A 27,558-nucleotide genomic window follows, 5' to 3' on the forward strand; every position below is an offset into this window, starting at 1 on the left:
AGTATCAAATCTGAGTGATTGATTTGGTTTTTGTTGTGAATAGATTGCTTAAAGACATAACCTAGCATTTCAAATTTAAGATAAAAACACTACACTTTTTCAATCCATCTTTTTAATATTAGTTTGAATAGAACATAAGGAAAATATATTGTACATCTTTTAGTAATATATTATGGCTAAACATAGTTCAGCATTGTCCTTTTGAACAAAAGTCATCTTGCCTGTTACCTACCTGCATACGTTTTTTCATAAGCTATTGGAGAGAACTACATTGGTGTGAGGCAGCAACACAAGTTTGAGAGAAAGCTCAGTCTTCTTGAGCTGTGCTTTCACTGTTCATTTCTAGTTTAGCAAAAAATGAATTACCTCACTTGCTGTGAAAAAGTTAACTTCTAAATTTTAACCTAGGAAATCAGGTCCTTTAGAAGATACCAGCTGAATACTTGTATTTAATAGGTGCACACTTGTTCTCCCACAAGTTTTATTCACACTGGACTAAACGTTGTCCAGTAAAAGATTTAAAATGTACTGTTTTTACTTGAACACACAGTTTGAACTCAGGTTAAAAGTGCATCAAATTATTTTGCATGTTAACCAAATTCTTCACCGATCCTTGACAAGCACTAATTGTGGGCAGCAAGGAGTTAGGCTTCTTCTCGCAGAGTAGCAATTCAAGTTAGTGAGTGTTAATGTGACAAGTTTCTAAAGTTCACATCAGCTCTGGTTAATAATCATCTTGCTGGTCAATCTCCAAGATACTTCTATGGTTTTTATAGAAATGAAAACATACACCTCTGGATTCATACATTATAAAATCTGCATGTTTAAACTGAGCCTGAGTGGGAATTCACCATTTTAGAACTTCAAGACATATATAATCTTCATAGTCAGCACGTATCAGATTCATGTTCCTGATACTCATTTTAATGCTGCATCACTGTTCTGTGCTCCATTGTCTTCATTTCTGCATTTGGTATAATTGGTTCAGGGACTGCTGTGATCTTCTACCAGGAATCCATTTGCATGTTATTAATGAGACTATTGAAAACACTGCATTAAATCCACGAAGATGTTCTTACTCAAGACAGCCAACATTTTGCAACTCCTACTGACCGTCATCTTCCGTGGTGTAATTGTCATTGTTCAACTGACAGGTTCCACTACCAGACTGCAACAGTTCTTCATCCTCACTGTCTACATCCTCATCCTCATCCTCTTCCTCCAGATCTTGCATAGGCAGGCATGTCTTGGAACCTTTGCAGATCTTTAAGTGTCTGGTTAAGTGATACTTTGTTAAGTATGCCTTTGAGCACTTCTCACAGATGAAATCCCTCCTTCCTTCGTGTGAATTGAGATGTTTCTTCAGGTGTGTTGTCCTCCAGAAGAGCTTGTCACAATTTGGACACTTGATTTGCCTCTCTCTGCACAGAAATGTAAATACAATTCTTTTAAAGAAGGTGTTAATTAAAATTCAATGCTCCCTTTTAGTGGATACCATGTACAGTTAAATAATACTGAGTCACATATCCCCAACACCTAATCATCTTCAATAGCCTAAAATAGTTTAGCAATATTATTGCAGCTAACTTCTAAAGTATTTTCATCATTGCAATTTATGGCACAAACTTACATGAATGAGTAATAATGCTTTAATTGCATTCAAAGCTGCACTGGCCCTTTCTTGGCAAGAAACCAGATGACATTGATTTGCTGCTTTTGAGATGATAGTATCAGTTTGGACTTATCATACTTTTGCCTCAGAGTCAGGGATTTGGTTCAAGACCATTCCAGTGATTTGACCACAAAGTTAGGCTAACATCTGTACAGTATTGAAGGAATATTGCTGAGTCACAATTGTTATATTTTGGACAACATGTTAAATAAAGTCTGCATGTTGAGTTCACGTGAAAGATCCCATGGCTGTGTAAGGAAGAGCAAGATAATTTTTCCAGTCTTAGAGCAACAAGACTTACTGTTGCTTGCTGCTAAATAGACTTAGATTACAATAGAATATACAGCCCAGAAATCAGACACTCCACTCTAAATTCACCAAATGGACTGCGATGGTTCAGGAAGGCAACCCATCCCCACTTCTCAAGGGAAACTCGGAAGGGCCTTGTGAATGACAACTATATCCTATCAAAAAGCAAAAAAAAACACGTTTGCAAATCTCTGTACCCTTGAGTGCCATTATATCCTTTTTTTAAAATAATGCAACCTGAACAGCAGCGTTCTCAAATACATAGTGTAATCAATGTTCAATACAGGTTTAGCACAACTTTTTTGTTTCATTTCCATCCTTCTAGAAATAAAGCCTTGTATTTTGTTTATTTTACTAAGGTCTTGCTAATCTGCAATGCAATTTTTAATTACTAATGTATTGGTATTTGCCAAGATCCATTTGTTCCTCTACTTTCCAAACAACGTGACCTTACTATTCTTCCTACCAAAATATACCACCTCACATTAATGTTGAACATCATTTCTCGACTTGACATTCTCATTGAAAGTCCAAATCTTAATATAAATTGGGGACAGTAGTCAATCCAACCCCTAATCCTTGTGAAGCATCACTTCCTACCTTCTACCACTGAATAAATACCTTTTATTTGCACTCTTGAAGCTATCTACCAATTCTCTCTGGCATGTGTCCCCTTACTCCCCATTCTGTTACTCTATTCGTTAGCCTATGATGGGACATCTTAACCAAGGCCCTTTGAAAATCCAGATAGATTACATCTTCTACAAGACCACTGTTTATTATCTTCTCAAACAGTTCCATAAGGTAGATAAAACAAGATTTTCTTTTCTGAAATCCATTCTGACTGTACTAAGTTTCCAATTTTTTAGATGTGTATCTGTTTACTCCTTTACTAAAGATTTGAGATTTCTCTCCTTCACTGCTTTAAACTGACTGTTTATATTATTTCTTTTATTATGTTCCCCTTCTTAAATATAGGGAATACATTAGCAATTCACCAGCCATTGCCTTTTTCTAGCAAATAATTGAAAATGTAACTAATCATTTGATATTTCTGGAAAAAAAAGAGAATGTGAAGTTTTTCATCTATCAGGACAATTCACAAGAAATACAAGGGGAAAGCAACATTTATACGGTATGACAGGAGAATGCTGATCGATGGACAAGTGGACTTATTGGTAGGGGCACAGGAAAATCAGTGAAGTGACAAGAGTCAGTCCCACACTGCTAATACTATGATTATAAATTGATAAGGTTCTTGCTATTTTTGTCACTTATTAAAAGCCTTTAATTTATGTGGTTGTTATTGAGTTTACTGAACGTAACCGGATTTGCGATCATCTTAAAATGTAGCGATGAATAACTGATCCAGCTGCGGTCAGTTAATGCCACATCAGAGGAGCAGGAAAGCTGACGTGTTGGGCTGGGACCCTTCTTCATTTTTTGTGAAGAAGGATCTTGACCCAAAACGCCAACTTTCCTGCTCCCCAGATGCTGCCTGACCTGCTGTGTTTCTCCAGCTCCACACTTATCTCAGACTCTAGCATCAGCAGTTTTTAACTATCTCTGCGGTTAGTTAATAATGTGTGCATGATTACATGAGAACACATTAAATAGAAGATTACTAATTACATTAATCCTTCTATTAATACTAATGTATCACATTTTAATATTTTAAATTTCATATCATACTCAAATTGTTCAGCTGAAATACTGAATTAGAAATACGGTTGTGTGCAAGAGTCTTATTTCATATCAATACTACGTGCATAGTGACCGTATTTAACACGTTATCTGGGCAGTGTGAAGCATTTGCGTTGAAAAATGGTGGCTTTGCAAATCACATTTTTTTTCCACAAGGCCCTATGGTACTTTCAAGCACAAATATTAATCTACTGGCCAGCTCTCACAATGCTCCATTTTTACAGCTATACTGAAAGGGGGTGATATGTTTAATGCAGTATGTATCAGTTTGTATTGGATTGACACTAGAGATTCTACAAGTAAACTTACCAAATACTCAATACTAATAAGAAAGAGGAGCCAGAACAGCTAGTGGATTACTTACTGCGTATGGGTCAACATGTGCTGCCGAAGATCCTGTCGCCGCATGAACATTTTCTCACAATAATCACATTTCAAGTTCTTCTCTCCTGTGTGGATTATCATGTGAGAGGCCAGGTGAGCCTTCTGAGTGAAAGACTTGTCACACATTTCACACCGATAGTTTTTTTGACCTGAAAGCAAATGTAAGCATATACACATATTTTTAAAAAATGGGCCAATTCACTGCTTTGCATCAATATTACTGCTACAATTACTATTCTTATGTCGAAACACCCAGTGTTGTAATGAAGGTAGTTCCAGGATTTTGACCTGTTACAAGCAACAAGTTCTTTTCTCCCTGTCTAGTCTGTCCAGATATTTTACAATTTTGAAAACTTCTATCACATTTCCCCTAAGCCTTCACCTCTCTAAGGAATACCAAATTCTAGTCCCAAATTCTCCAAACTTTCCTCAAAGAAAATGTCACACCCCAGAAACATTCTCATTCACCTCTCTTGTAGTCTTACCGACGCATTCACATCCTATAATATGGCACCCAGAACTCTACACAGTATCTATTCAGTGTCCTATAAAAGTTTATTTTCACTTCCTTGCTCTTTCATTCTATGCCTCGGTAAGGAACTGCAAAATACTATATACTTTAACAGCTCTATCTGTTCTGTCACCTTTAATGACTTGCCCAGGTCTGTCTCTTCTTGTACATCCTTTAGAATAGCACCTTTTTGTTTATACTATCATTTTGCATTTCTTTACAATGAACATCATGTTAAACCTATCTGTCAGCTCCATCAACTTGTCAATGTCATTTAGATGTCAGTTTTGGAATATTTCTCCAAAGTACTCTGTAGCAGATAACTCCTCCCCGAAATCTCATTCCGTGCTCCAAACACCACCTTCCCCCCCCCAACTTCTTTGCCTTGAGGCAATCTCTCTCCCGTGTCACCTCTTCCACCCCGCTCCTCCCTCTACATAGCCTCTCCCTTGTAACCTCTTTTCGCCAGCCTTAACGAGTCAGAGATCAGGCAGAGTGCTGCCTCACAATCTCACTGTTCCCTAATCTAGTTATGACTATTTCGCTTCTACACTTGCTGCTGTAAAGCTCTGTAGGCAAATGAGAGAGAAACAGCCCATGTTTAAATGAGCAGCTCCTTGCAGAATCTGTCACTCTCCTTACAGGACACATATCTTGAATTCTAGTTCACCAGCGTGATAGAAATTGAGGCCTTATGTATTGGATGACCCTTGTCCAGCCTGGTGAATACAACTGCTTTATTACAACTTCATTATTTAGCATCTGAGTCCCAGCTATATTCTGTCTCAATTACAGAAAGTGGGTTTATATTTTGCCTGAGAAAATTCAGATTCTTCCAAGCAATGGAGTGTCAGCGACTGGGGCCACAAATTAAATTCCATAGCTTTGCGAAGTACAGGACTTCTTTTAAGTAATAAAGTAGATAAAATATACTTATTAATCTTTTGTGCTCTTATTGCTCTATTAACATGGAAGGTTACGGCAAAAAGTGCTTAATGTATTGGAAATACAACTTCTGAAGAGGATAGGGGTTGGTGAGGAGCTTGAAGACTGGAGTGTGGCTAATGCAGTGCCTTTACTTAAGAAAGGTGGTAAAGAAAAGCCAGGGAACTAGAAAATTGAGCCTAACATCAGTGGTGGGTACATTGTTGGAGGTGATTCTGAGGGACAAGATTCAAATGCATTTGGAAAGGCAAGATATGATTAGGGATAGTCAACATGTCTTTGTGCATGGGAATTTGCATCTCACTAACTTGACTGAGTTTTTTGGAGCGATGACAAGGGATTGATTAAGGCAGACTGATGGAACTTTTCTATATGGATTTAAGCAAGGCATTTGACATGGTTCAACATGATAGACTGGTTAGCAAGGTTAGATCACATAGCGACCGGGGGAGTTAGCCAATTGTATATGAAATTCGCCTAAAGGTAGGAGACATATTGTGTGCTGGTAGAGGATTGTTTTTAGGACTAGAGGCCTGTGCCAGCAGTGTGCTGCAACAATCAATGCTGGGTCCACTGCTTTTCATCATTTATATGAATGATTTGGATGGTAATATAGGAGGTATTGTTAGTAAGTTTGCAGATGGCACCAAAATTATTGGTAACTGTGGGCAGTGAAGAAGGTTATCTCAACGTTCAATGGGATCTTGATCAGATGGGCCAATGCGCTGAGGAGTGGCAGATGGAGTTTAATTTAGATAAATGTGAGGTGTTGTATTTTGATAAGGCAAATCAGGTCAGGACTTATACAGTTAATAGTAGGGCCCTGGGGAGTGTTGCCGAACAGAAACCTAGAGGTGCAGGTGCACAGTTCCTTGAAAGTGGAGTTGCAGGTAGACAGGATGAAGAAGGCGACACTTGGCATGCTTGCCTTCATTGGCCACTGCATTGATTACAGGAGCTGGGACGTCATGTTGAAACTGTTCAGGATATTGTGAAGCCATTTTAGAATATAGTATTCAATTATGGTCTCCTGCTATAGGAAAAATATTGTTAAACTTAAAAGGGATCACAAAAGATTTACAAGCATGTTGCCAGGATCAAAGAATTTGAACTATATGGACAGGTTGAATAGGCTGAGGCTATTTTCCTTGGAGTGCTGGAAACTGAGGGGTGACCTTAGAGAGATTTATAAAATCATTAGGGTATGGATAGGGCGAATAGCCCTAAGTCTTTTTCCCAGGGTAAAGGAGTTCAAAACTATGGGGTATAGGTTTAATGTGAGACGGGCAAGATTTAAAAGGGACCTGAGGGCCAACGTTTTCACACAGAGGGTCGTGTGTGTCTGGAATGAGCTGCCAGAGGTGGTGATGGAGGCAAGTACAATTATAAAATTTAAAAGGCGTCTGGATGGTGCATGAATAGGAATGGTTTAGATGGAAATAAGCCAAATGGTGACAAATGGGACTAGATCAGATGAGAATATCCAGTCGGCATGGAGGAGTTGAACCGACGGATCCATTTCCATAAGACCATAAGACATAGGAGTGGAAGTAAGGCCATTCGGCCTATCAAGTCCACTCTGCCATTTAAATCATGGCTGATGGGCATTTCAACTCCACTTCCCTGCACTCTCCCCGTAGCCCTTAATTCCTTGTGAGATCAAGAATTTGTCGATCTCTGCTTTGAAGGCATCTAACGTCCCAGCCTCCACTGCACTCTGTGGCAATCAATTCCACAAGCCCACCACTCTCTGGCTGAAGAAATGTCGTCTTATTTCCGTTTTAAATTTACCCCCTCTAATTTTAAGGCTGTGCCCACGGGTCCTAGTCTCCCCGCCTAACAGAAACAACTTCCCACCCCTTCTAAGCTATACATTATTTGGTAAGTTTCTATTAGATCTCCCCTCAACCTTCTAAACTCTAATGAGTACAATCCCAGGATCCTTAGCCATTCATCATACGTTAAACCTACCATTCCAGGGATCATCCGTGTGAATCTCCGCTGCACAGGCTCCAGGGCTAGTATGTTCTTCCTGAGGTGTGGGGCCCAAAATTGGACACAGTATTCTAAATGGGGCCTAACTAGAGCTTTATAAAGTCTCAGAAGCACATCGCTGCTTTTATATTCCAACCCTCTTGAGATAAATGACAACATTACATTCGCTTTCTTAATCACAGACTCTACCTGCAAGTTAACTTTTAGAGAATCCTGGACCAACACTCCCAGATCCTTTTGTACTTCTGCTTTACGAATTTTCTCACCATTTAGAAAATAGTCCATGCCTGTATTCTTTTTTCCTAAGTGCAAAACCTCACATTTGCCACATTGAATTTCATCAGCCATTTCCTGGACCACTCTCCTAAATTGTCTAAATCTTTCTGCAGCTTCCCCACCTCCTCAGTACGACCTGCCTGTCCACCTATCTTCGTATCATCAGCAAACTTCGCCAGAATGCCCCCAGTCCCTTCATCCAGATCATTAATATATAAGGTGAACAGCTGCGGCCCCAACACTGAACCCTGCGTCACCAATCGTCACCGGTTGCCATTCCGAAAAAGAGCCTTTTATCCCAACTCTCTGCCTTCTGTCAGACAGCCAATCCTCAATCCAAGCCAGTAGCTCACCTCGAACACCATGGGCCCTCACCTTGCTCAGCAGCATCCCGTGAGGCACCGTATCAAAGGTCTTTTGGAAGTCTAGATAGATAACATGTACTGGGTTTCCCTGGTCTAACCTACTTGTTACCTCTTCAAAGAATTCTAACAGGTTTGTCAGGCATGACCTCCTCTTATTAAATCCATGCTGACTTGTTCTAATCTGACCCTGCACTTCCAGGAATTTAGAAATCTCATCCTTAACAATGGATTCTAGAATTTTACCAACAACCGAGGTTAGGCTAATCGGCCTATAATTTTCCATCTTTTGTCTTGATCCTTTCTTAAACAAGGGGTTACAACAGCAATTTTCCAATCATCTGGGACTTTCCCTGACTCCAGTGACTTTTGAAAGATCACAACCAAAGCCTCCACTATTTCCTCAGCCTCCTCCCTCAGAACTCTAGGATGTAGCCCATCCGGGCCAGGAGGTTTATCAATTTTTAGACCTTTTAGCTTTTCTAGCACTTTCTCTTTTGTAATGCCTACCATACTCAACTCTGCCCCCTGACTCTCCCTAATTGTTGGCATACTACTCATGTCTTCCACTGTGAAGACTGACGCAAAGTACTTATTAAGTTCTTCAGCTATTTCCTTATCTCCTATCACTAGCCTTCCAGCATCAATTTGGAGCAACCCAATGTCTACTTTTGCCTCTCGTTTGTTTCTAATGTATTGAAAGAAGCTTTTACTATCATTTCTAATATTACTAGCTAGCCTACCTTCATATTTGATCCTCTCCTTCCTTATTTCTGTCTTTGTTATCCTCTGTTTGTTTTTGTAGCCTGCCCAATCTTCTGATTTTCCAGTGCTCTTGGCCACTTTATAGGCTGTCTCTTTTTCTTTGATATATTTCCTGACTTCCATTGTCGGCCATGGCTGTCTAATCCCACCCCGGATAATGTTTCTTTTCTTTGGGATGAACCTCTGTACTGTGTCCTCAATTATACCTAGAAACTCCTGCCATTGTTGCTCTACTGTCTTCCCCGCTAGGCTCTGCTTCCAGTCGATTTGTCAATTCCTCTCTCATGCCCCTGTAATTACCTTTATTTAACTGTAACACCATTACATCTGATTTTGCCTTCTCTCTTTCAAACTGCAGACTGAACTCTACCATATTATGATCGCTGCCTCCTAAGTGTTCCCTTACTTTATGAAGTCTGGCTCATTACATAGCACTAAGTCCAGAATAGCCTGCTCACTTGTGGGCTCCATCACAAGCTGTTCCAAAAAGCCATCCTGCAAACATTCCATGAATTCCCTTTCTTTGGATTCACCAGCAACATTATTCACCCAGTCCACCTGCATACTGAAGTCCCCCATGATCACCGTGACCTTGCCTTTCTGACATGCCCTATCTATTTCCCGGTGCTTCTTGCGCCCCTGGTCCTGATCACTGTTAGGAGGTCAGTACATAACTCCCATTATGGTTTTTTTTTGCCTTTGTGATTCCTCAACTCCACCCACACAGTCTCCACATCCTCTGACCCTATGTCATTCAGTGCCGTAGATTTAATTTCATTCTTAACTAACAAGGCAACCCCGCCACCTCTGCCCACCTCCCTGTCTTTTCGATATGCTGTGAATCCTTGGATGTTTATCTGCCAGCCCTGAACTCCTTGCATCCCTCTGTGATGCATACCACATCATAATCATTCAAGAGGATTTGTGCTGTTAATTCATCTACGTTGTTGCGAATTCTATGAGCATTTAGATAAAGTGCCTTAATGCTAACTTTCTTATTATTAGAGAGATTGGAAATCCTAAAATGTCTTAAACTACCCTCCCTTTTTGCTGTATTCCTAGTCTGCCTCGCGCTTAAACCCACCTGTACACATGCTATCCTGTTGCTTATCTTTCCATTTAACTCCATACTCCCTGTCTCTTTCACTTTCCCTTCTGCCCGACTCAGAAGTTTAAAGTCCTACTGACCACCCTATTTATCCTTTTCGCTAGAACACTGGTTCCAGATCGGTTCAGGTGGAGACCGTCCCAACGGTACAGATCCCCCCCCGGTTCCAAAACTGATGCTAATGCCCCATGAAATGGAATTCCTCTTTCCCACACCAATCCCTTAGCCACATGTTTACTTTCTGAACTTTTTCTTCCCCCTATGCCAATTAGCACGTGGTTTAGGTAGTAATCGGGAGATTATGACCCTTGAGGACCTGTACTTCAATTCTTTCCTAGTGCTTGATAATCCCTGAACAGGCCCTCTACCCCCAGCTTTGCCTATGTTGTTAGTCCCAACGTGGACCACAACAACTGGATCCTCCCCCTCCCACTCCAATGTCCTTTCAAGCCGGTCGGAGATGTCCCGCACCCTGGCACCGTACTCCATACTGTATAACTACCACTCTCTGATATGCTGCTCAGAGCTAAAGTTCGCAAAAGCTGAATATGGTAAGCTTACCCGTGTGAATTTTGAGGTGAGTTCGGAGATTGCTGGGGTCACTGAATGCCTTGCTGCAGAACTCACACTTGTGTGGTTTCATCCCCATGTGTCCCATCATGTGAACATTTAGTTTGGTAGAAGAGGTGAACGCTCTTGGACAGATGGAACATTTCCATTTCCTTTCCCGACTCTGCCCATGACTGCTCAAATGTGACTTCAGCTCACTGTACGTACTGTATGCCTTGCCACAGTGACACATGTGCACATCTGGATGCTCTGGAACTCCTTAAAAAAAAATACATGCACAAAGATACACATTCCATTCTTCAAAAGGTCATTTGGTGCATATCAAGGTCTGAAACAGAGCTATAGATGCAATGAATGTTTCTGTAACAATACATAAGAAATAGCAGCAGTTGTAGGTCTCTTGGCCCCTTCTGGTCTTACTGAATGGTAGGACAGACTCATCTGATCACACTGTACTCTGCACTTGCTGCCTAAAACCCCTCCCCATGCCCCAGTTCTCTTTACTCCCTTATAGATAAAAATCTATCAAACTCAGTCTTCAATCATATTCAATTATTCAGTCTCCACAACTCTCTGGAGTAAGAACTGTGAAAGTTAAACATGCTCTGAGAAAAAATATCTTTATCATTTTGACTGGAAGCCTTGGCATATTTAAATCTGAATCCTGTTTCTAGATTTCTTCCAAAAGTCATCCTCTCAGCATTTAGTACTCAGAAATGTTTAACCCTCAGAACCTTTTTATTTCAAAAAGCTCACCTTTCATTCTTCAATAGCCTAATGAGTTTATATCACATGGTCAACATTTCCTTGAAGGAAAACACTAATTCCAGTAATCAACTAAGCAAATTTTCTCTGAATTGTCTCCACTGAAGTAGACTCCTCAAGTAAGGAGACGAAAAGTGCAGGCAGTACTCTCGGTGTGGTTTCACCAGTGCCCAGTACAGTTTAGCAAGACTTTGCTACTTCCATGCTTCATCCCCTCACAGAGGCCAAGGTTTTATTTCCCTTCCTAGTGACTTGCTGCAAGCTGCATGTTGACTTTTTGTCATTCATATACAATGACACCCAGATCGCTATGGAATTCTGCAGTCTATTTTCATTTAATTAATATTCTACTCTTACATCTCTTTCTACTAGAGCAGCAATCCTCAGATTATCCTTAATTATACTCATTTGCTGAATTTTAGAGAAAAAAGAGAAAGAAAATAACTTTTTTACTCTTACTACTACCTTAAATTACAGAAGAGAAAGGTAACAACTCCAGTACCAATCCCTCATTGCACACATATCTGAACTTCGTGAGGTAGTCGAGTACATAAAACAGGAATTTCTATACAGCAGCATACATTTTCACAAGTGACAAACAAACAGCTTTATAACTCAAATAGACATTTCAAAGAGAATTAGAATTTTTGAAGACATAATGTCAGTTTTTAATTCTGAGAAATGTCAAACTGTTTTGCTGCATGCAATGAAGGTCAGTAGTCAGTAACAAATATCGACATAATCACATTTCAGGTTTTGCAATGCTAGCTAAATTGAATTCCTCACTTTTGTATAAATTGAGACAGAAAATAACAATTAACAAATTTAGAAGAAAGAGCACACGACGGTAAATATTTTAAACATATAAGTCGAGCCCACACTTTTTCAGTCTTTAGTCTAGACACTTTGATAAACAACCTCTGGTTTTCACTCAGATTTTTGAGTAGGAACACAGCAAAAATATAGCTGTTAACTCCCCGATCACTTGCTTTCTGGATATCCAAGTATATAACCATATACTGAGATAATGGGGACTGCAGATGCTGGAGAATCCAAGATAACAAAGTGTGAAGCTGGATGAACGCAGCAGGCCAAGCCGCATCGTAGGAGCACAAAAGCTGACATTTCGGGCCTAGACCCTTTCCGTCGGCTTTTGTGCTCCCAAGATGCTGCTTGGCCTGCTGTGTTCATCCAGCCCCACACTTTGTTATCTTCCATAGGGCTCTTGTGGCCTATGTCCTTGCACCTGAGCCAAGTAAGGCCGGTTCAAGCCCCACCTACTCCAGAGGCATGTAATACCATCTCTGAACAAGTAGATTGGAAAATGTCTACAACCACGTTCCATGTAATCCACATTCTACTGGTCTGAGAAGCCTAATAAGGGATCAAATGGAGAGATTTCAGCCTTGTCATAGAGCAAGTAATAAAAACTTACATTTAAACATGTTATCAAAACTCAGTTTAGGTTGGTATAACCTGATATTAAATAGCTACAGAAATTTTTGAAGTCTGGTCCCTGTTTCTTAAATTATCCAGAGTAATTAACTAAATTTAAAACAAAGTAATGGTAAGACTGACTGAGTACAACTTACCAAGTTGCCTTGCATAGTCCCTGGTATAGTAAAAGAGTAGCTCATGGTTAGGAGGAATCTCTTTGGATGTACAGAAATAAATCTTCCCATTGTGAGGATAGGCTACTAGGTTTTGTTCTTCCCGTGTTCTACAGGAGACGTAATAATTGTTACAGACTTAAATATTTTAAGTTTTTAAAATCCCTCCAAAATCACCATTACATATTTCTGGGTTTTCATCACAATGGCAGAATAAGCAGGCATTATTTTTCAACCTTTTAAGTAGCACTTCAGCAGGAGATGTGATACTGAAAGAAACCCAAGACGTGGAAACAAGTTGAAACCAACTTAATCAAACAGGTTTCCAATTAATTAATCCTTTGAAGAATGGACGTATATGGTTGCAAAACCCAAAACACAACATGTACTGTTAGATGTGCTTCTGTGATTGGGCACCACTTGCTGAATAATTATGAGTATACTTGGTCAAGCTCCTAATGTGGATCGTTTACACTCATTAGAAGCAACATATAAAGTCATACACCAGGAGTTATTCTCTGTAAACAAAAGGAATATCTTCTAGCTTTGCAACTTTTTTCAATTACCCACAAGCTTGGAAGCATATATTGCTGGTTTCTTCCTAGCAATGTCTTGGCCAATCAGAAGTGACTTAGTCAGTTACATTTTCTTCCGATGCATATTTTTGAGATCATTTGAAATTTGGCATTTTGGCATTTGCCCTTCCGAGTGCAGTACAAAAAGCTTCAGCATCATATCTCTTTTCACAGCAAAATTATCTATTAATTGTAATGTTTGTGGGACTTTGTGTTGCCCACATTTCACCCATTCGGTGATAGTGAAAAGTGCAATATAATTCAAAGTCTTTTTTCTTAAAGACATCAATCAAGTTTATGGATGTTATCCCAGACCACCTAAAGACGCCACTTCCATTAAAAAAATTCTGCGCAAAGAACATTCAGAATGGAACATTTTCTTTGTTAAATATAATTTAAGTAGATCAGCAAGAATTGTTAAACTGAGTTTTGCACAAGCAAGCTGTAGCCTGCTGTCAGTATTTTATCTTCTGTGAAATCTGCATTGCATATATCCTTACAATTGACTCACCTAGCTCTGTGTACAAACATCATCCAGTTACAGATGTTCTCATCTGCGGTCACTATCAGAAATTCCAAAACATAATTGCAAAATATCTAGATTAAAAAAAAACACATTTAGATAACATGGTTAAAATACTTTGGGACTGTAACAGGAAATAGGTACAGGGGACTTGAAAATGTTAAGAGGAAATTAGTCTACCTCAGATTCATAAAATATACAGTATTGCAATTCTGAAATTGCCAAAGGACATTACAATATCTATACTGAGATAGATATCTGTAGGTGAGGACCATTCAGTCCACCAATCGCATCTTTGTCCAGATGTTTACGATTCCCTAAACTTTTAAAATTCCTCCAACTCATCACATTTAAGTGTACAGTTTTTCACACCAGACCATTCTAGAATCACTATCAAATAGTTCCAGACATTAAGCTTTATTTCATTTTCTGCCAGTTGCACTCAAATCTCCAACCAGATCATCACTACTTTCTGTATTACATTAAAAAAAAACTTGCAGATTCCTCCTCCATCTCTTGCCCAAAACAATCAATCAGTCTATAACCCCAAGTCTCTGATTTGGATTAAAATGTCCAATTCCATTTATTATTTTATACAGTTCCATTTGACTCACTCATATTTCCTTTCAAGGAGTGTAATAATATTTTCAGACACCCTCTGTCCTCTGGGATTACCTCTGCTGCCCCTTTATTGTTTCCCAGGTGCCTCAGTTCATGAGATGACTGTAGTGCTCAGTTGGTTTGACAACGGCACGACAGATCTTCAAGTGCCTCAGACTGCATTCTGCTCATCTGCCAACAGATTTCAGCATTTTATGAGCTCGGTAAACACAGCTCTACAATGAGTCAAATCAGATACGTTGGGTCAATTAGCACCCTGATCTCTCTGATTTTTTATCCTAGCTCATTTAGGGAATGTGCAAGATATAGTATGTGTGCACGTGCCTTGCCTAACTTAGTATCGAGATCACATGTCAAACAATTGTGTCTATTACTTATTACATTTCTGAATCATATATTCAACTCGTTACAACTGCATTTCTAATTAGTTGCGTATCACAGTGGCTAATACATCACACAAGACTCTGTTGGACAAGTTATTGTGTACCTTTCCATTCGCCCGACACCTTCCACCGTCTTACAACATTATAGAGTTAAAATAATATTAAAAGTGAAGTACAAGGTTTGAGTTTATGATATATTTCAGTCATACTAACCTTCCAGATATTAGTGTTACTTTTGTTCGTCCAATCAGCGACTTGCAATAAGTTAATCTCTTCTCCAATCAAAGGTCCAAAACAGGTGCGCATAGGAATTGATTCTTGACTCCACACACCTGCCAAAGATCAGACCAATGAATGGGGCTGGGGCAGAGTCCACAGACTGACCCAGTGACTGAGGCCGGGGCAGAGTCCACAGACTGACCCAGTGACTGGGGCCGGGGCAGAGTCCACAGACTGACCCAGTGACTGGGGCCGGGGCAGAGTCCACAGACTGACCCAGTGACTGGGGCCGGGGCAGAGTCCACAGACTGACCCAGTGACTGAGGCCGGGGCAGAGTCCACAGACTGACCCAGTGACTGAGGCCGGGGCAGAGTCCACAGACTGACCCAGTGACTGGGGCCGGGGCAGAGTCCACAGACTGACCCAGTGACTGGGGCCGGGGCAGAGTCCACAGACTGACCCAGTGACTGGGGCCGGGGCAGAGTCCACAGACTGACCCAGTGACTGGGGCCGGGGCAGAGTCCACAGACTGACCCAGTGACTGGGGCCGGGGCAGAGTCCACAGACTGACCCAGTGACTGAGGCCGGGGCAGAGTCCACAGACTGACCCAGTGACTGGGGCCGGGGCAGAGTCCACAGACTGACCCAGTGACTGGGGCCGGGGCAGAGTCCACAGACTGACCCAGTGACTGGGGCCGGGGCAGAGTCCACAGACTGACCCAGTGACTGAGGCCGGGGCAGAGTCCACAGACTGACCCAGTGACTGAGGCCGGGGCAGAGTCCACAGACTGACCCAGTGACTGAGGCCGGGGCAGAGTCCACAGACTGACCCAGTGACTGAGGCCGGGGCAGAGTCCACAGACTGACCCAGTGACTGAGGCCGGGGCAGAGTCCACAGACTGACCCAGTGACTGAGGCCGGGGCAGAGTCCACAGACTGACCCAGTGACTGGGGCCGGGGCAGAGTCCACAGACTGACCCAGTGACTGGGGCCGGGGCAGAGTCCACAGACTGACCCAGTGACTGAGGCTGGGGCAGAGTCCACAGACTGACCCAGTGACTGAGGCTGGGGCAGAGTCAAAGAAGAAACCCAGTGAGTTTGGCTGAAGCAGTCAGAGTCAACGGATGCATTTGGTGGGGCAAATTGAATGATCAAACATTATTAGTGCTGCCAGGAGGTTTTTCTAATTCCATTAGGGCAGGCGCAGGCTGGCTTGTTGAAAAGGCTACAGGACTAGGAGGCAGCACCAATTAAGTCAGTGGATGCTTGGAATAGCACAAATTAGCCATGTACAGGGCAGGGCAAAGGGAAGGAACAGCTAGGATTGGGTCATTTAGATGTGAGTGCCATTTAATTGGCTCTGGAGAGGAGTAATTAATTTGGAACATTAAAGGGGGTACAAAAAGCATTTGTGGTGCTGCAGTAGTGTCCTTATTTTGGACCAGGAGCCCTAGGTTTAAATTCCACGTGCTCCAGAATATTTTTAACAGCATATCTGAATAGGTTGATTAGAAAATATCTATAAAGAGGCTACACTGGGTTTAGGACATGTCAGAGGTGGCTAAAGAAGTTACATATTAAAGCTATGCTATATGAAGGACCTCCATTAAAACTACAGAAAAATGCATCATGCCTTCTTAAAATATGCAAGGATAGAAACACATTGCAGGAAATTAAAAGCACAGCAGAAAGTTACAGATTAATTCCACCATAGCCAACGCAATGAATTTTCAGTCTGAACTGTACCAGAAATTTCAGAGGTTCTCAAAACAGTCCTTAAGATCATAACTTCCCGTTTATAAATGGGTACAACATATAATGAGATGAAAGCGTATCTGCATACCAACATCTTCTCCTGTGATAGACTGTCTGAGGCTTAGCTGTTTTGGAATTGACAGTCTAGCTCGGCTGCTGACTGGTGTATCCAGTATGAAAGTTACTGCTCCATGTTCAGGACAGTCAGCAGGATAAGCACGGTCACATAGAGTACACCCTGAAGGATTGTGGGAAAAAAAAATTTCTATATTAAAAGATGCACATTTTCATCAATGGCTGTTGAAGCTGCTTTTACATTAGTCTTCACCTGCCAGCTCCCAGCCCATCAAAATAAATATACCAGATTTTTAGAGCCAGTGAAAAAGCTGCACCCTGGTGGTGATAAACATGTCACACCTAGTCCAAACTTGAATAGAGTGGTGAATTCCAGAGTGTGGCCAATTTGCAGAAGGCCTGCAAAATAAGTTCAGGAGAATGGTGTAGTTAGCTGAGCCTCCTAAGATCCAGGCTATAATGTGAAAACAGTTGAAGTATTATTAGAAAATACTTTCTGCCATTGAAAATACATACCTAAACTTTAAGCAAGATTGCCATGTGATGGCAATATGAGCACTGTGACCATGAGTTGCCAGCTTCTGACACTTACTGAAACATCACTTTGCTGGTTTCTGAATTAATTACATAAACTGGCAGATTTCACATTTCTAAAAGTTGAATAAACAAATGATCAACCAATGTAAATACATCAAATTAAAATAAAATTCATGATTTCAACCACCAGTTATACAGTTGGCTGAACATTACTTTTTTGAATAAGTCTGATTTGCATCAAGTCTTTTGGAGGGATTTTTGCTGCACAGCCCAGTGGGATTTCTCACTATGTCTTATCAAACTTGCATCATTAATTATCTACCATACCTCTCTGGCATCCCTCTCATTCAATTTTATCCCTATCTTACCACTTGCCAGAACAATTTGCCACTCTCTCGATATCTATTGAAACACCAGCATTTCTAATGCCAGTGATAATGGGAACTGCAGATGCTGGAGAATCCAAGATAATAAAATGTGAGGCTGGATGAACACAGCAGGCCAAGCAGCATCTCAGGAGCACAAAAGCTGACGTTTCGGGCCTAGACCCTCTAATGCCAGCACCACTTTAGAAGTGGACAAGCATGAAGAGTCTGGAACTGTCCTGCACAGTTACTGCCCAGATACAGCAGGCAGGGGGAAGATGGTGCTTTGCTTTTCAGTTGGGCTTGCACGCCCTGCTGGATGGGATAGTGCAGATTTGGGGTGACTTCCACCTTCATGACCAGCAAAGGAGGCCACCAGACTATACCTGCCTGGCCCGAGGTTGCCACCAAAGGCAATGCAGTATCAGCTATGTGGAGGAATGAACAGCAGTGTTGGAAGCATGTCAATGACATTCTCCGCTCAGCCTTCGTCAGTGCCATAGTCGACCCTTTGATAACTAAAACGTACCATCTTTGCTTCTTACCTAGCTCCCATCAAAGCTCATGCTGCACCACTCTCACTATTTCCTGCAACATCTTCCCTCACCTGCTGTCACCTACATTCCCTTTAATACCACTGCTGCTGCTATTTGGACTTCCTTGGTCTGACACTACAACATATTGCATGGCCCCTGCACTGCTGACTCATTCACTCAGGACACTTTCCCATCAAAAATAGGAGCTGTGCCTCCATCTTTCATTTCAGGAGGAAAGCAAGTCCCAATGGGGCAAAGAATCATGGTGGGTGGTGGGCTGCCCAACATTCAGCTTTTTACCTTTGACTGTGACTGACTGGCTGACTGACCATGTCTAAATCCCTAGACTGATAATGGATCGTGACCTTGACTTAGTGTACCACGACCCCTGAGTGGTGCACCATGACCCCTGAGTGCAGGTTATCTTCCCTGCTTTAACTGCTGATAACCATGACAAACTTCCTGGTTTTGTGTCTGTGCTCAACATCAAGACAAGGCAGGGATGCTGGGAGCAACCAAGTAGGCTTGGAGTAAAGAGACACATTGACAGCAAGCAAATAGCCCAGAGATACGCCTGGTCCAGTATGGTACTGATCCATAATTGCACAGCATTCTTGCAGCAACATTACTGTGCTAGTTGCTGATGCAGCCTCAAATCAACCCTAGACTTTCTGACTTAGAGGCAAAATTGATTGCAGGTTGCAATTGCAAGCAGACATTAGAAAGTGGCTCAAATTAACTGTTTCACTCTTCTTTTATCTATAAATCCTTGGAGAACATCAGCTTGGCAATGTGTTAACAAAAAAATGACATTTTCGTCTTCAGAACAGAAGCTTCATTCTATAAACACTAACGTTAATGAACAAACATTACTTACAAATTGTAAAGGAATCTGCCAGATTCTCTTTATTGGAGCTGGAATCCTCCATTTGTAGAGATCCTGACACAAATGAAAGGTTTTCTGAAGACCCATCAACTTGATTAGTCCTCATGGAGACCTCTGTTGTAACAGTGGAAACAGAGACTCTGTCCAGTCCCACACTGGATCCATGAAGAGACACTGGCTCAAGTGAAGGCAGGGAGTGAGAAGATGAAAGTGCTACTCCTACAGGATTGGAGTTTATTGTAGCAGCATGGATGGAGTCACTCAAAGAATTCTCTGGTATATTGTTTACCCGACCAGTTATTGGTTCTGGTTCCATGACAACTGGTAACTCTATTGCGCTGGCATGAATTGGAATTATTGTATTCTGCCCTACTACTGCCTCTGCTTCCAAATTATTTCCCACAGAGTCCACAGTTATTGTTTCATGGTTTCTGGAGCCAGAGGACAATGCCTGTGGCTTTCCTGTTACACCATTCATAGTCAAATCTTCACTCATTCCTTCTGTCGAGATGGGACTGTTAACTCGAGAAACTGTTTCCATGGAGATGTTAGCATTTAGTGGGACCTCCTGGTTGTTGCTCTGATGCAGATTCTGGGAATTGTGAGTGCCTACTTGTCTCGTGTCTATGGAAACGATGCTTGACTCCAAGCCCACAGCACCATTAGGTTCATAATGATCAAGGGTAGGTGGGTTGCTAGAAACAGGCAGTGCAGGGCTTCCATCCACACTGATAGCACTGGAATGGATGTACTGGGGAGGTGGTCTGTCAGCCAAGTAAGACAAAATACCTACAGCAAATAACAAATCAAATTAGTGACTAAGTAATAAACATTTATTGCATATCGAAATAGTATACTTCATTTCGATGCAACGTTCAAGAAAGGTAAAAGTACAACAGAATGGGGAGAGGTAACACCACTTTGTGGGCAGGAACAGGGTTTTTCATATCAGAATATGAATATCCAAAGTGACAACAGCCTGATTTTTTTTTGTTGTTAAATTGCCCAAAAGTTAGGCAAGTATTGAAGGAATGCATAGTACATTTTTGGCAATATGCTTAGAAGTTTAGAAGAAAGCAAACACTAAAAAGTTCCCTTATGTTGTTAGGTCTTTTCTTACCTGGGAGAATGTGCCGAAAATAGCTGTTCTCTAAATGTGGATATGGCGGAGGCGGTAAAGTATAATTTCGCTCTGGAATGCTGCACATTACTCCACGTTCTCCAATGCTCATTGGAAGCATTAATGAAAGAGCTGAAGGGAGGGAGCCTAACGAAGGGCTAAGGTTCGGTATTGCCACTGGCATTCCTGTGATATAAAGATTTAAGAAGTCAAATGAAATATTCATGCATATACTAGACATCTTTCAAACATACTGCACAGTACGTTATGTTTTGCTGAAATAAGTGAAAGTTAACTGCTACAAACACAGGGATTGCTGGAAAAACTCAGCGGTCTTAATTACTTCTTCATAACTGAAATTTTGGAAGTATTTTTATACTTTTGACAGATTAGAGGCAAAGGAGAAGCAAGAGGAAGACGGTGGTGAGACCTAGTGCAAAAGAGGAAGGTGTTGTTAATGATGTTTATGATGAAGAGATTTAAAATGGGTGTGAAAGAGAGAGAATGGGTTCTCCTACCATGTACAAAATAGACCAGACACAAAGAACAAAAGGCTTCGGGACAATGGGGACAGACATAATGCAGTCACTTTCTGAAGTTATGAAATTCAAAGTCAAAACATTAAGGCTATAAAGTGTCTAAGCAGTAAAATGAAGTGTTGTTCCTCGAACTTGTGTTCTACCTGGTTGGAAATTTGCAGCCAGCCCAGGTCAGAAATGTTAGTATGATAACAAGGTGTTTTATTGAAATGGCAAGCAACTGGAAGGTCTAGGTCATCCCTACAGACAAAAGGGAGGTGCTCCACAAAGCAGTCACACAGTCTGCATTTGGTCTCACCAATATAAAAGAAATTACATTGTAAGCAGAATATTGTAAGCAGTAGGCTTCTGTCCCTCCCAATAACCATCACAAACACTATTGTGTATGATAGATGCACACTGTGATTGTGCATTAAGGACGCACTCTACATGGTTTTGATAGAAAATAAGGTGAAATCACAGAATTGGATCTTAAAATACCAGCAAAGCTGCTAAACACAATGTTGCAGAAAATAATTTGGCATGTTCAGTTATGGCATCCCTGATTATGATTTTACAGTAAAGAATTACATGCAGTAGTGTGAATTTGCATGAATGTTTCAGCAATTAGCGGACACTGAAATCACAGACAGCAAAGCATCTAGTTACAATGCATCAAAACCTGATAAATCTTGAAACCTGAGAAAATCAAATTACCTACCAGTATCTGGCTGAGTCTTCTACGGCTGTTCAAATGTACTTTATTGTTCAATTACCACTTATTCTAATCACCTAACCATAACTTAGTCTGTCCTCTTACTCCTCTGGCACTGTCACTTTGTTTAGAATCTCCCCTTCCACTTTTGTTTCTTCTTTAATATCCTGTTTCTCTACTGCCCACTGTCAAGTGCCTTTCCTCCACCCAGCTTTCCACTCAGCTACAGTATCAAACAATAAATTGCAATCTTATATGTGCGTAGCAAAGATAAATAAATCTTTTCTCTTCACAGTCATCCATCTGATATAGGGAAGGTCATGGGAAACAAGAGCAGGGGCAGGCCATTTTGCTCATCATTTTTCCTCTGCCACTCAAGAACAGCATGACTGATTTGATTGTGTCTTTAACGCTATTTTCCAACCCTACCCCATTACTCCTGGTTTCCTTGTAGATCAATAATCTAACTCAGACTTGAAAGGGCACAAATTCGATTAACTAATACATCTAAAATAGAAAAAGACATAAAAGCTGGTCTCAATAATGACAACCATGAAATTATGTTCTAAAAACCAATCTGTTCTCTCATGTTCTTTAGGGAAGGAAATCTGCAATCTTTACCTGGTCTGGCGTACGAGTGATTCTCGACCCTTAGAGTGTAGTTCATTCTTAAATGCCCAAGAAAATATCTTAAAACCATTCAGTTAAAAAAAAACTAGGGATTAGGAACAATCCTGGCTTTGCAAGTGTTGTTCACATCCCATGAAAAAACAAATAAAATATACAGAGCGCCTCCATTGCCCTCTCTGAAAGGAATTCCCAAAGATTAATGAACCTCTAATAGAAATTCTGTCTAATCTCCTGTGTTAAATGGGAGACACATTCTGGATTCCCCCATGAGAGGAAACAAACAATCTTTCAACATCCATCCCATAATGGCCTCTTAGAATGTGACATTTTTCAATAAGATCACCTCATCAGCAATCTGTATAAATGGGGCAAAACTTTCCTACTTGCATATTCCATTGGCCTCAAGATAAACATTCACAACATTCTATTTTCCTTCCGCATAATTTGCTGTAGCTGCATACCAAAACTTATGTACCAGGACTTCCAGATGTATCTGTAACATAGTTCTGCTGTCTCTTTTTATTTTAAATAATACACTACTTTTTTATTCTTCTTGTCAAAGTTGACAAGTTCACACATATTACACTCCATCTGATTTTCTTACCCACTAACAACCTATCCCTTTGAAGACTCTTAGTATCCTCCTCACAACTTGTTTTCTTACATTTGTATCACCAGCAAATTTGCAGTTGGTGCCTTTATCCATTAATATAGATTGTGAATAGTTGAGGTGACAACACTGATCTTTGTGGTCCTCAACTAGTATCAGTTTAACAGGTTAAAAATGATGCATTTGTCCAGATTTTCTGTCAATTATGAGTATCCCACCTCTAGCCATGCTAATATTATCACCCTCAGCCCCATGTGCTCTTACATTATGTAGTAACCTTATGTTTTTTCAAAATCCAAATACACATCTACCAGCTCCCCCTTATTCACCCTCTTGTATCCTGGAAGTACTCCATTAAATTTGTTAAACATGATTTCTCTTTCATTCTCCTCTTCTCTTAGCCAGTCCCTGAGTATTAATGAGGACTTTCTTCTACTCCAGTGTTGTGGGTTCTGAAGTGACAACACAATCCAAACTGGATCAGCAAACCCTGCCACAGGTAGGCCAGGTGCTGTTTGCTGGGGTGGGCAGGTGGTGCTCCGATTGCTTACGCTTCTTCCACTGTTTGAGCTTGGCTTCCATCTGGGCTTATCAAGACACACTCAAAACGGGAAACAGTTGGTACCTTTGCTGATTCTCCACTTTGAGCAGTCCTGGGCTTGAGATTCCCATGAGTCAGTAGAGCTACTGCATTTGCTTAAAGGAGGCTTTCTGGATGTCCTTAAAGTATTTCCTCTGCTCTCCTGGTAACTACCTGCCATGATGAAGCTCGGAGTAAACAGCTTATTTTGGAAGTATGTGTCAGTCAATGTATTCTGCACATCACACGACTTACTGTAACCAATGCTTTGATACTAAGGGATGTCGGACTGAGATAGCGTACTGATACTGGAGCCCATCTTTCTCGTAGATTTCCGAGATTTCATGGAAATATCACTAGTGAGGTTTCTCAAGGGGTCCGCTTTACATTGTCTGTGTCTTCAACAGGAGGGGTGGTAACACCGCTGCCCTGTAGACTGTGGGCTTGGTATCAGTTTGAGGTTTTTGTCATCAAACACACTGTTACTCTGACCGTCAAACGATGTGCTTGGTGCACGGGAAGCCACGCCGAATTACCTTTCATAAACCATGTTCTGCCTGATTCTGTACTGATTTTTTAAATGTTTTGCTGCTCCTTCCTTAATTCCAACATTTTCCCAATAACAGAACTTAAGACTAACCCATGACCCATAATGCCCCCTCTTCTTTAAAGAAAAACAAAGAACTGCAAATGTTGGAAATCGGAAACAAAAACAGTAATTGCTGGAGAAACTCAGTGGATCTGGCAGCATCTGTGGAGAAAAATCAGAGTCAAAGTTTCAGGCCCAGTGGCCCTTCTTCAATCCATTCTAAACTTCAACTTAGGTTTAACTAAAAGCAAAATCCAAATGCAAATAAAATTAGCGATAGCACCTCAGGCACAATGATCTTACAGGCAAAACTCTTACAATCTCGAGAATAAGTTTAAGACCACAGAATTCCAAAGGCCCAAAAAGTATGACAAAATTTCAATGAAAACAACATTGAGATTCTAAAATAGTACTGATCATCTACAAAATTCCCAATCTGGAGCTGACAGCAGGGGGTGCTTGCATGTATGTATGTGTTTTTGATTGCTAATTACAAGAAAGATTTAGACTTATGCATTCAACAAGGCAAGCACATCAATGAAGATAATCACAAAAGCATCATGAGATACTCAGAAGAAACAGTAATCCTAAGAAAGGAAAATGTAACTGGCACTCGAGATTGCTGGGTGACTAGTTAACAGGGAATGTGTAGTCTACTGTCTATTAGCTAGCGGGGAATATCACCTATGGCAACCTAAAATTTCCCAATTTACATCAGTTTTTCATACCTGGAGCTGGGAGAGCATTGTGGGTGGGTGAACCCATGCCCAGGTGACTTCCTGTAACAGGTAAGGTGGTGCTAACAGATGAAGCACTCAGTTGATCCATTCCCACAGGGCTCAGGTTGATGTCATTCATGCTTAAAAATACACAATGTATATGTTATTAATCAGTGATTGTGGCCCGAGATTAACTGCAGATATAGCATTCTCTTGCTGGAAGTTCATTTAATCAAAATTAGGCAGGAATTAACACTGAAAGCATATGTAACACAAGACATTTCCTTCCATCAAAGCGAAAACATCAAGTGACACTGCCAAATGTAATTACTAACAATGGTCACCTCCATCCTACAAATCCAACAGGACAGGACTTCTAGTCCTACTTTACAATCATTTACTGAATCAGAGATTTGATTATGTAAAATCTAAAGAATTCAAATCATCCTTTACTGTAATGATGCTGACATTGCACTTCTGAACATCACAAACGTCCTTCACTTATGGGTTAGAGACAATAAACTGATTATCATAGTTCAATTTTTTAAAAATCCCACCCTTCTGACCACTGTCATTTCATAGACTCTTCTCTATTTACTCACGTGCTCTCGGTGCAACCAACTGTAATTTCAAAGAAAAGAAAAACATCCAGGTACAGCACTGTACAGAAAATAAGGTGGTTCTTTCATACTGTTATGACAAAAGCAGGAATTTACCTGAAGCTGTCTCCTGATTTATCAGACCCCAGGAGGTTTTTGCTGCTGAAGTATCCATCTATTCCCACTGTGAAAAGCAAGAGAATATTAAAGTAAAGACAAAGCATGAACCTCAGAGTACAGTTTTAAAGGGTCTTGCAGTTCTATGGTTGTATCCCTACCTCTGTGACATGACGCCCAGGTTCAAGTTCGACCTGTTCAGAGGTATGCAATTAAATCTCTGAATAGCTTGATTAGAAATTTGTTTTTACACTACTCTTGCCCAGTTACAACATAAACCACAAAAAGTACATCGCCTATCTACACCATCCCTCACGAATCCCACCTCATTACTAACAGAGGCACAGACCTAACCAGAATACAGTTCTGCAGCCTCAATGCAGTATCAATACAAACCCATCTTACAATCGAGTTCAAGTATCAGTGTAGATACTCTCAGTATACATCATGCTTACTAATTACAAATGCAATCAGCACACATACATCAACAAAACCCATGGAATACCCACAGGTACCTCGTGAGATTGCAGAAACAAACTGTAAGGCTACACCCACCAATCTATTAACAGATACAGATCTTTTACCACACGTTTTTAGTCCGTGGAACATACAAATGTTGTGCAGATGTTGCACGTCCTGCTTAAAAATTGGCACATTTATGATAGCCAATTAGCTTTATTAGACGTGGCCTGTGCCAACTGGGTATAACACTTGCCTAGGACCTGGTGCAAGCTTGAGCTAGGCACACAGTGGGTGCAGGGACTGGCTGGGTACACAGTGGGTACAGAGACAGACCAGGTGCACAGTGGGTGCAAGGACTGGTCAGGCACACAGTTGGTGTAGGGACTTGCCAGGAACTGGGTAGGTGCAGGGCCTGGGTGGGCACACGGTGGGGGCAAGGGCAGGCCAGGCATAGGGTCGGTGCAGGGCCTGGCTGGGCAAAGGGTGAGTGGCCCAGTTATAAGGCAGACAGCAGTGAGAAGATTCCCTCCCATGTGCCCTGCTGCGGTCGGGTTACATATTGCCCAGTCAGGGCTGTCAGTCTCAGGGTGACAAACACTGCTCAGCCAGGGATCAGTCAGGGAAAAGTGATGCTCACTGACCCCCGCCCCCCCGAGGCAGACGGCCGACCCCAACGATCCTAATGTCTGCTGGAAACCAGGCCTGGCTCGCCCCTGTCCCCGCTTGTTCCCCGTTCTCCCGGGTTTCTTACTTCGCCTCCTTTCGGATGTATTTTTGCGCTGATTGTTTGTCACCGACCAGACAATCTGCGCAGCCGCACACCCCCAGCCTGGCCCGCGGTGTCGCAGTACGCCTGCGCAGTCCCCACTGCGCCCCCAGTTGCTCAATCCCAGAAATGACTCGAATCAACCACAGACTGTTGGACTGAGGCTGCAGTGCAGAATGAACTGGGTTGACAAGACTATCAGGACATTGGAACCAAAGAAAAAAAACTTGCACTTGTTCAGTCGTATCCTGATGACACAGAGTTCTTTGTCTCCAATTAATTATGTCTGCAGTGTCACTATTTTCATATAAGAAAACTAGGCTTATCAATTTATGTTCACTAATATACTACATTAAATAAAGCCAACATGGGTATTTCAACATACAAATGTGCAAATTGAAAGGAAAAGCACTTTTTTGTAGTTTTAATGACATTGTAAGTAATGAACTAGAAGAGGAAACAGTGTAATTTCAGCACACAGAATTGTTTGTTGTGAAGGAAAATAGAGGCAACATCAGCAATGGAAATGATCTGGGAGTTTGTTTGAAATTGGAAGAAGCCATGTTCTTGCTTCCAAATTTTCTGCAAAGCGAAAGATAGCAAAATGCAATGAACTTCCTGGTAACTATCATTTATTTCCTGTCCAGCTTAAGTAAGGATCTCCTCTGAGCATAGATGTCT

The 27,558-nt window shown here is 41.2% G+C and overlaps 1 protein-coding gene across 1 annotated transcript; it reads right to left on the reverse strand.

Moving 5' to 3' along the window:
- Positions 1-127: 127 nt before the first annotated feature.
- On the reverse strand, positions 128-26,942 carry prdm4 (PR domain containing 4). The gene is made up of 12 exons (XM_048549559.2): positions 26,863-26,942; positions 25,650-25,716; positions 24,943-25,073; positions 20,573-20,758; positions 19,444-20,241; positions 17,142-17,291; positions 15,292-15,410; positions 14,063-14,148; positions 12,959-13,086; positions 10,593-10,859; positions 4,050-4,218; positions 128-1,421 (listed from the first exon to the last, which is right to left on the reverse strand). Coding segments are annotated over exons 1-12 (2,418 nt in total). The 5' UTR covers positions 26,864-26,942; the 3' UTR covers positions 128-1,105.
- Between the last annotated feature and the right edge of the window lie 616 nt (positions 26,943-27,558).

This window comes from Stegostoma tigrinum, chromosome 18 (assembly GCF_030684315.1).
Source record: "Stegostoma tigrinum isolate sSteTig4 chromosome 18, sSteTig4.hap1, whole genome shotgun sequence".
Lineage (NCBI taxonomy): Eukaryota > Metazoa > Chordata > Chondrichthyes > Orectolobiformes > Stegostomatidae > Stegostoma > Stegostoma tigrinum.